At 38.5% G+C, this 10,736-nt stretch overlaps 1 protein-coding gene across 1 annotated transcript; it reads right to left on the bottom strand.

The window, feature by feature from the left end:
* Nucleotides 1-9,217: 9,217 nt before the first annotated feature.
* LOC111382776 lies at nt 9,218-10,502 on the bottom strand. Its single transcript, XM_023006813.1, has 3 exons — nt 10,017-10,502; nt 9,619-9,902; nt 9,218-9,506 (listed from the first exon to the last, which is right to left on the bottom strand). The coding sequence occupies exons 1-3, from the start codon at nt 10,500-10,502 to the stop codon at nt 9,218-9,220; spliced, it is 1,059 nt and encodes a 352-aa protein (XP_022862581.1).
* Nucleotides 10,503-10,736: the final 234 nt, after the last annotated feature.

The following is a 10,736-nucleotide window of genomic DNA, read 5'->3' as shown; positions in this document are numbered from 1 at the left end:
AGGTGTCAGGTAATCATGACCCAGATCATGATGACTTGTTCAACCGACCTCTATAGCCAATCAGGATCCTTGAATTTAGGATATGACACACATTTTTAGGTCGGTACTGTAGCTGATGTGACGTGGGAGGGCCAAGTTGCTTGATTAGCGGCCTATAAATAGAGGCCAATGGTATTCCTCAAGGGGAGAGACTTCTAACATCCCTCATTTGCTTCAATCAATGCAAGCATTCTCATTCTCTCACTATCCATGCAGCCAAAATTACCCACCAGCTCGACCTCATTATGAGCCGTTCATATCGACCTCAAAGAGCCAATCAATAGTCAATGAAAACATTGCAGATATCTTACTTTTAGAGGCCGATTGGCTATTTGGGGAACTTATAAACATGACTAAATGGTTGCCCAATGGGAGGAGGGAAGGACATACAATACATATTCTACAAGCTTTCTCTATTTTTCTACTATTTCATCATTTTGACCTTTATCAAATCACCTATTAAGTTGGCTCAAAATTAGTCTTACAAATTTTGACGTCAACAGTTTGACGCTAGAAGGAGGGCCGATATTGTGAGTACATCCCATATCTCTCAAAATTTCATATAAATCAAAAGTACCTCATCTAAATTGAGTCATGAACCATGGATCAGCTAGGAAAGCCATTTATTTATCTATCCCAATGATATAAATTCTATCGAAAACAAAATTCCAGATGTAGAACAATTTCACCCAGGTCGGACCTCACTATACCGAGGTGGTGTTTTTCGTATGCGAAAGAAATTGTAACCTCTTGTTCGAATGAGTCCATATTGAGCTCAATGAATCCCCATCTAGGTCGGACCAAGTCCTAACCTACCTCATTATACCGAGGTGGAATCCCCCGTATGAGGAAGAAATGGGTGACCTCCTGCACGAAGGAGTCTACATTAAGAAGAATGACACTTTAGAAGAGCTGGAATGTTATTGATGGGCTAGATACACAATGATCACTTCCTCCAAAAAGGTAAACAGCCTAGCCCCATCCAAAACATGCTCACTAAAGAAAGGGATGATGAGCATGACCTGAGTCACCTAAGGAAACGAATAGCTGTCAATGTTAGGTGAGCCTAGCCAGCAACATATTAGCTCGACTTAGGACAGGTCAACTTAACCTATGACAGCTCTTCATGTTAGGAGACGAAGAACAGAGGCGGTTCAAAGAGCTACCACAAGGGTCGGCTCCTAGCTCGACCTATGATAGGTCATCTCTCCATGTTAGGAGATGAAGAACAAAGATGGTTCGAAGAGTTGCCACAAAGGTTGGCCAAGATTTTGATCGACTTGGCCACAGCCATCCCAACTCAATTCGTGGGCTCTAAAGCTAAGATCATACCAAAAAAATGATTGATGACCACAAAACAAAGACGAAGTCAATCACTACAAACTCACCTCAACAAGCTCAACACTTTAGCTTGGCCAGTAACATGTTAGCTCGGCCTATGACAGGTTAGCTCTTCATGTTAGGTGACAAAGAACAGAGGTAGTTCAAAGAGCTCAACATTTTAGCTCGGCCAAAGAAAATGAGGTCGGCCACCAGCAGCGCTATCATCTAAATACAATCATAGAGAGAATCCTTATGCAAGTGGGGCAAGAAGGTCTTCCATAGACCCCTTCCATTTCCATAGACCCCTTCCATTAAGAAAGAACTTAATGGGTCTCAACCAACATAAGTAATGTTGGCACCATAGGTTGGCAAGTCACCACACTAAAGAATTTCGGGACCATAAAAATCAAGTGAAAGTCTTAAATCGACCTTAGTCAACTCAAAGAATTTTATGGATAACTTGGGAAGGCGATTTAGATATCTCCAATAACATGACCTCGGCCCACTAGATCCCAGGGGTAAGGATATACAACAGACGGGCTCAACTAGTGCACGAGCTGAATAAAATTCAGGTAAGCTTGGAGCCCAAGCTCATGGTTTTCTTACAATTGAAAATGAACCCTAGCCCATGACTTCTCATTGAGGCAAGTCCTTAAGACCTCTCAATGATGAGGCTAACTCGTAAGACCTCATCTCATTGAGGCGAGTCTGTAAGACCCCACAAACCTTGCTCCTACTCTTTAGCTGTCGAGCTAAGGAATTCTTCAAAGCCCTGCTCCATACGCAAGCCTAGCTAAGGTCGTAAGTATTGCGACACTTAGACGAAATTCCTCCTAAGGAATTCTTCAAAGCCTTGCCCATATGCCGGCTGAGCTAAGGTCATAAGTGTTGCGACACTTAGATGAAATTCCGCCGAAGGAATTTTTTAAAGCCCCGCTCCATTCGCAGGCCAAGCTAAGGTCGTAAGCGCTATGACACTTAGACAAAATTCTTCATAAGGAATTCTTTAAATCCTCGCTCAGGTCGAGCCAAGGTCGTAGTGCTGCGACACTTAAACGAAATTCATCCTAAAGAATTTTTCAAAGTCCTGCTCCATTCGTTGGCCAAGCTAAGGTCGTAAGTGCTGCGACACTTAGATAAAATTCCTCCTAAGGAATTCTTCAAAGTCCTGCTCCATACGCAGGTCGAGCTAAGGTCGTGTGCTGCGACACTTAGACGAAATTTCTCTTAAGGAATTTTTCAAAGTCCTGCTCTATACGCAGGCCAAGCTAAGGTCATAAATGCCGCGACACTTAGATGAAATTCTTCCTAAGAGATTCTTCAAAGCCCTGCTCCATACGCAGGTCGAGCTAAGGTCGTAAGTGTTGCAACACTTATACGAAATTCCTCCCAAGGAATTCTTCAAAACCCTGCTCCATATGTAGGCCGAGCTAAGGTCGTAAGTGCTACGACACTTAGACGAAATTTCTCCTAAGGAATTCTTCAAAGTTCTGCTGCATACTCCATACACAGGTCAAGCTAAGGTCGTAAGTGTTTCGATACTTAAACGAAATTTCCTCGTAAGGAATTTTTCAAAACCCTGATCCATAAACAGGCCGAAATTTCTCCTAAGGAATTTTCTAAAAACCCTGTTCCTCAGCAGTATAATCTAAGACTGTAAGTGCTACAACACTTAGACAAATGCCAGCTCTTCAATTGCACAAACCTTGCTCTTCAGCAGTACAAGCTAAGGTTGTAAATACTACAATACTCAGTCAAAAATAGCTCTTCAGCAGCACAAAACCCTACTCTTCAAAGTTCTCTCCCCAGCTTCCTTATGTGTTCAAATAAGTGTAATTCAAATGCAATTGAAGAAGTCAAATGACTAGAGAAAAATGAACTCAGAGACTGCAGACTTCTCCTTAAATTGGAAAAGTAATTTTGTAACAAAGTCTAGCTTAGAAAAGGCTAGAGTCGCTAACTTGATCTCATTCCTGAACCGACCCATGGTTGACTGACTTTCAAAAAAGTAGGATCATGCTTACTCCGAACTAGAAAATAAAGGTCAGAACTTTGCAGAAGTAAATGCCCAGACCTTGGGGGCATCTGTTGACGTCTAAAAAATTAGCTCGGGCATATTTTAATCTAAGAAGGAAAGTTTATGAATATTCAATAGTCATTTCAAAGATGATGGGCTAAACGGTCACCAGGTCAACTCATGGAGGTCAGTTCTACCCATGAACTCCACCGAGGTAGGTCGACTCATCCCAAGGTCAGCTCTATTGAGGCAGTCAGCTCATCCCGAGGTCAGCTCTACCTATGAGCTCCACTGAGGGAGGTTGGCTCATCCCGAGGTCAGCTCTATCGAGGCAGGTAAGATCATCTCGATGTTAGCTCCACACATGAGCTCTACTAAGTTAGGTCGGTGATAAGTGTGTTTTTACACACTTATTTAGCTCACAAACATGATTTAAACATGGACAAAGTAGTTGAATTATGACTTAATCTTGTTAAATTCATGCTATGTAGGTGTTTCTATGAAAAAGATGGAGTTCAGAAGAAAAGAGCCGAAAAAGGACCAAAATGGAACAAAGCGATAGTTCGAGGGCCAAGTTGAAAATAATCCATAGATGAGACGGGAAATGGAATGAAGATTCCAGAGTGTTAAAGTTCAATCGGATGAGGAAAGGAGTCAAGAGGTGAAATATGGTCGAAGTATTATCAAGTATCAAATTTCAGGCGAAAAACTTATGCTCGTGATTTTGAGTCTCTACTTGAGATTCATTTTTGACATAGTAAACATCAGAATTTGAGGAATCCTATTTCTATCAAAAGTGTATATCTTTGAGTTTTCTTCCCAATTCACTTTGAATCACTTCAATCGGAGATCGGAAGAGAAAGTTATGACCAAAATATTGAAAGCTATTCGGAGGAAAAATTTTATAACCATGCGGCCGCATGGTTATAATTCCTTGCGGCCGCACAGGGTATAGCAGGGATCCAAATGAGCTGAAAAATTGAACCATGCGACCGCATGGCTTTAAGGTCGATAAAAAATTTTGAAATCCCGTTTTTAATTGAAACTCTTTCGGGGCTCCGTGGGGACATGATATAAAAGCCAAAATTCATCAGAAATAGGGGAGAACGTCTAGGGAGAAGAAGAATACAACTTTTGGAGGCAAGAAACACGAACTTGAAGAGGATTTCACAAGGATTCAAGAGGGTTTTCAAGGTTTTATTCTAGATTTCAGATTTCAAGAACTTTCATACGGGTGTTATTCTCTCTTTTTATTAATTTCATTTTGTTCTCTGTAATTATTAATCTTCTAGGCTAGGGTTTTAATTACTAGGTGATCGATGAACCGTTGTTTGTTATTTTAATTCTACATTTCATGAACTTGATATAAAGATTCGTTGGATAATTTGATTGATTTACATGCATTAATTTTCTTCCGCAATTAGTGGCCAATGATTGTGTGAGTATTGATGACTTGTTTCTTACATTCGAGAGAAGTGGAATAGGTTCGATAAGGTGTAAATTAACATAGGGTCCGATAGGGGATAGAGATATATCCCTATGCTTTATGTAATTCTTAAATTGTTCACAAAACTACATGTATTCTTGTATGTTTGCGTCATCCATAGAGTTATAGGCTGGTGGTGTGCAAGAATAGGTCTAATATATATCGAGAGAGTATATTGGATAGAATTAGGAACATTGAATTGGCAAATTTTCATCGAATCATTAATTTTATGAAATTAGGGTTTTTATAATTTCAATTGGGGATTCGTGATCCTAGTAACTTTAATTTGATTCATTTTAATAAATTAGCTTTTAAATTTTCTTAATTTCATTTACTTGAGTGTTTAAGTCGTTTAATTAGAGAAATTTCGAAATTAGGGTTTCTAATTGAGAAATTAGGGGTTTCAATTGAAATTAGGGTTTTGAAATTAGGGTTTTTAGTTGAAATTAGGGCTTTTAATTGAAATTGGGGCTTTTTGCACTTAGATCACATTTTCACTCAATTAGATTTGGTTAAGGCTAGATTAAATAGAATTGAACTACTCAATCTCTGAGGGACGATATTCGGACTTTTAAAAATTCACTTTATTACTTGTTACGAACCGTACACTTGCGGTAGTTTTAAATCGAAAGAATTATTTCGTGAACAGTCAGCATCGAGGTTAGCTCTATGCATGAGCTCTACCATGGCAGCTCAACTCGACCCATAGCCATGCAGAAAAACCATCATTGCAATTCTAGACACGTGTCTCTTAAATGATGTCATAACCACCTGGATGACCATTCCCAAAGCGACAAGTGGAACCTATGACATCAACACCTCATTTTCAGCAAGTAAGAAATCAGCAATGATTACTAGGTGTTAGGTAATCAGGACCCAGGCCATGATGAATTGTTCAACCAACCTCTACAGCCAATCAAGATCCTTGAATTTAGGATATGGCACAAACTTCTAGATCGGTACTGTAGCTGATGTGACGTGGAAGGGCCAAGTTGCTTGATTAGAGGCCTATAAATAGAGGCCAATGGTTTTCCTCAAGGGGAGAGACTTTTAACGTCCCTCATTTGCTTCAATCAATGCAAGCATTCTCATTCTCTCACTATCCATGCAGCCAAAATTACCCACCAGCTCGACCTCATTATGAGCTGTTCATACCGACCTCAAAGAGCCAATCAATAATCAATGAAAGCATTATAGATATCTTATTTTCAGAGGCTGATTGGCTGTTTTGGGAACCTATAAACATGACTAAATGGTTGCGCAATGGGAGGAATGAAGGACATACAATACAGATTCTACAAGCTTTCTCTTCAATACAAATTTCTCTATTTTTATACTATTTCATCATTTTTACCTCTATCAAATCACCTATTAAGTTGGCTCAAAATTAATCTTTCAAATTTTGACGTCAACAAGCACAATCTTAAAAAACAATGTATAAAATCAACTCCAAGTTCAGATGTATTGATAAAATCTATCAAGTAATAGAGTCCTACAGAAATACGAAGTTGTTGGTTCGTTATCTGATGTTAATTTTTTCTTTAGATAAACATTGGTCACAAAGATGGTGGAGAGAGTTGTTAATCTTATTTCACTATAAATAGGAATCAATATGAGGTAGATGATCTTGTCCCATGGTCATCGTTAAATAAAATTATAAATAGTCTTTTATTCATTTAAAAGTTCTCTCTTTTTGTTTTCATATTTTTTTTCTTGGTATCAGACTATTGTGAGCACTTGAAACAATACAATTCCACAACTCCTCTTCAATCAAGATTTCACGATCCTAAATATTGACAACTTCATTACATTCAAACTCTCCTACCAATTACCCCCTATGGGGTGAGCAAGCCTTAGCTTTTGCGAAAATTCAAGATTTGGTTGGTCATCTCATCAATGAAGACCTTATGAAAGTTCAGTCGTCATCTCACAAAGGAGACAATCGTGAAACCTAAGTTAAAAGCAAAACTCACTTTCAACTATTGCATATGTAGCCCTACAACAATCTCATTCTCACTCATCTCACACTAATTGTCATCCACCAAATACACCACACGAAATCCAAACAGCATCACAATTTCATACCAAAATTAAAAATGAGTTCAAGAATAGGTTGATCATCTCACCAATTAAGATCCAACCCCCACTATATACATCACACTAAATCCTAACAAGACCACAACAAAAAAAGTTCATACCAAAATTAACAAATGATTTCATTACTAGTGAAAAGTAATCTCCTTCTTGGGAGGATCATCAGAACACTTTTTGAAGAATCTCTTGACTTGTTATTGGCTTAGGCACAACTCATGCATTATGAGAAGCACTTAAAAATTCATATACACAAGATTCGTTAGAACACGAATTCACATTACGACAACAAGTGGCATATAGATGTAAGGATGAAGATAAAAATCATTGTTGACTTCTTTTTCTACCTTTTTTCCCCATTATTATTATTATTATTATTATTATTATTATTAAATGAAAGTGGAACTGGGGTCAAACTGGATTTATGTAAATCCGTCTGTTTAGATATTCTTTTTAATGGGTTTTACATTTTCAAATTTTGTATGTAATGGAATTTGGATTGTGGAATGGTGATGGTTAAACCCAGTGATTCATTCTGATTCTTATAACATTGAAAATAAAATAGAATATAGATAAGCTGCATGTTTTTTTTAATTTTTAAATTAAAACACTTAAATTATTTCATTGCTGAAAAAATGGTTATTATTGATTCAAATCTTGACAAAACATGTTTGGATGCAAACTCGGAAACAATTATAGATCAGGTACCCAAAATATTATTATTATTTTTAAATTTTCTTCCAAAAAAGAAAAAAAAGAAAAACTGAAATCTCCTACAGCTAGAGGGGTCTTTTTGGTTTTTGAAAATATATTTATTTTAGGGAAAATTGCAGCAGAAGCCTCAAACTTTTAAAACACTTGCAAACTTTCTTCAAACCTTTGATTTGTGGCAGCCGTCACCCCTAACCTTTACATATGTTGAAGTGAAGGCCCTTTTGGACAGAAACCGTACAAACGCCTATCAGTTGATCGTCCAAATAAAAAATTGACCACTTTTAACCAAAATAGAGGAGGGTAAAATCGTTCAAACACTTAAAACACCTTTTCATGCCCTTTTTTACTTGTTTGGTTCCCTCCAAATGAATAATACTAGTACAACCCTAATAAATTGTCTGTCACTTGTCAGTTTCTCACTCTCTATCAACATCTTGAACCGAACGTAGAAGTAATGGAGATGACAGTGTGCAATTGTGGAACTCATGCCCAGATGAAGATATTGTGGACTAACTTGAACCCAGGTAGACAATTTCTTACCTGTCCACGAGGTATGAATCTGCAAGGCTATATGTTCTTTCTTTGGTGGGATTCCCCAATGTGTCAGAGATCAAGTGAGCTGATACCTGGTCTTCTGAAGTCGAGACGAGAGATGGAAGCTGAAATTAGGCAGCTCCATTTGAATGGAGGTAGGGTATGGAAGATTTGGTTTTGTGGGTTTGTATGTGGAATGTTTGGAAGTGGATCTGCAGTTAAATCCGCGTAGGGGTTTTTCAGGTTTTTTAGCTGGATCTGTAATGATCCTTTCTTCATGGTGTAACCTACATCCCCTATGTTAATGAAGGCTTAAATGCAGTTGCAATTTTGTGATGTTCTGTACATGTTCACTGTTAACAATGATCAATTTTGTTGCCGAATAAATATGCAAATATTAACACCCAAACGTTTGACAAATCTTGCAGTGAAAGCCCCAAATGTTAGGTATATAGTGCAGATAAAATCCCCAACATTTCGTACGTTGTGGATTGTTGGTCCCATACCTTTGAAAAAATGGTGGAAAATGCCCATTTTCTATTCAAATGCTTACAGTAAATACCCCATCATTTTAACAACAGTTTTCAGTACAAAATTAACAACAGCTTAAGCGTAGATGCAACATAAAAACCTGTATACATTGGTATCACACATTAATTTATGAAATCCAATATATAACATCACAAATAAAACTTCAACGCTCGAAATGAAGAGTATTTTAACACTTAACACATATATTGTCATGGTACCATTCCCGAAACATCAAATTCCATAATTCATTCCAAAAAAGTTTAATTACATTCCTACATCCAATGACATCGAGACTACACTGCTTTGGAGTTCTTTCCCTTCAGCTTCTGTGATTGTGACTGTGACTGTGGTGTATTTCCTTGAGGTAGCTGTAGCTCTCTCTCTCTCTTCCGCTTCTGTGACTGTGGTGCATCAGTAGGTTGCGTCTGTGCAGTGAATGTTCTCTTATTATGTCCAGCTTCTTCACACCTTTTACACATCATTTACATGCCTGTTCGGCTCATTTTAACTCCAGTGGGTAGTTCGGTCTGAGATCTTTTTCTGAGCTTTTTAGGCCTGCCTGCCTGCTTCTTCTTTACTGGTGGCTTCAATGGGTGTTTCCCTAATTCAGGCCAAAGTTCGGGCCCTGACATTGGCTGAATCACGGGGTTGTATGCCATCAGATATCTCTCCTTCTTGTAATATTCATCTACAAATTCATCTATGTCTATTCTCTTTGACAGAGTACCAGAAACGGCATGTGCACAGGGAATTCCACTCGGTTGCCATTTTCTACATGCACATTCAAATTTTTGATTACCTGCATAATCTGCTCATCAACCTCGCGTTTGATTTAGCCTTTTGAATTATCCCTACAATTTTTGGATCATATGCACGATCCCACCTTTGAGCTGCCTCCCTTTTTGCAACCATCCGTGTCATTTGTTGATGCCTTATCTTATCCAACATTGTGATTATAAGCTTCTCCCTAGCTACAACGATGGAGGCATTGAAAACTTCGCACAAGTTATTCAACAAGATATCGCACTTCGTATGCTCCTGGAAATGGGATCTCGTCCATTGAACTGTAGGCTTTTCCTTAAACCAACAGAAGGCTTCTTCATTCACTGTCTTCATCTCATTCATAACTGCATTCCACTTTGGTACAGTTGTAGACTTGGTTGCAGCCTAGAACAAGTTCTTCAGAGTTAGCCCTTTATGTTTGAGAGTGAAATTGCTGTATAAATGTTTGGCGTAGCACCTGTATTCTGCACCTTCACAACACTGATTCAGGGCTTCAACCAATCCTTTTTGCTTGTTAGATATGAAAGTCAAAGCCCTACTATTATACATTTCTATATCCACCACCAAAAGTTCTATAAACCAAGTCCAGTTGGCTCTATTCTCTGCATCCATGACTGCCCAAGCAACTGGGAACATACAATTCTCACTGTCAATCCCCACTGCTACCAATAATTGACCCCCATGTGTAGTCTTCAGAAAACACCCATCAAGTCCTATCACAGGTTTACAACTAGCCTTGAAACCTTCTTTGCATGCCCCCAAGCATACATACATTCTCTTGAACACACCTCTTGTTCCCTCAACCTGCACAGTACTTCCAGGGTTAGTTTTCTTCAACTCTTTCCCATAGTCCCAAAGACTCTTGTATTGTTCCTCAACAAGTCCCATCACAATCGCTGCATATTTTGCTCTTGTTCTATAAAATTGATATTTCGATATTTCATACATACAGTCCTCCTTCACTGTTTCTATGAAACTATTCATGGATAACTTTGGTTCCAACCTGAACTTACTTAGGTATTTCTTGGCCAAAAAAACCGCATGGACCTTATGGTTTTGCCAGACCAACGTGCAACTATGTTCGTCCCGGAACGTGTTGATCCTTAAGTTGCAGTCTTGCTGTTTGTAGGCATACAATTTCCATGGACAATTCTCTTGACATCTTACTCTTATCCTTTGTGGTTCGTTCTTTACATATCACAGTTCTCTTGCATTCTT

This window comes from Olea europaea, unplaced genomic scaffold, assembly GCF_002742605.1.
Source record: "Olea europaea var. sylvestris unplaced genomic scaffold, O_europaea_v1 scaffold256, whole genome shotgun sequence".
In the NCBI taxonomy this organism is placed as follows: Eukaryota; Viridiplantae; Streptophyta; class Magnoliopsida; order Lamiales; family Oleaceae; genus Olea; species Olea europaea.
This window is presented reverse-complemented; position numbering and strand designations above follow the sequence as displayed.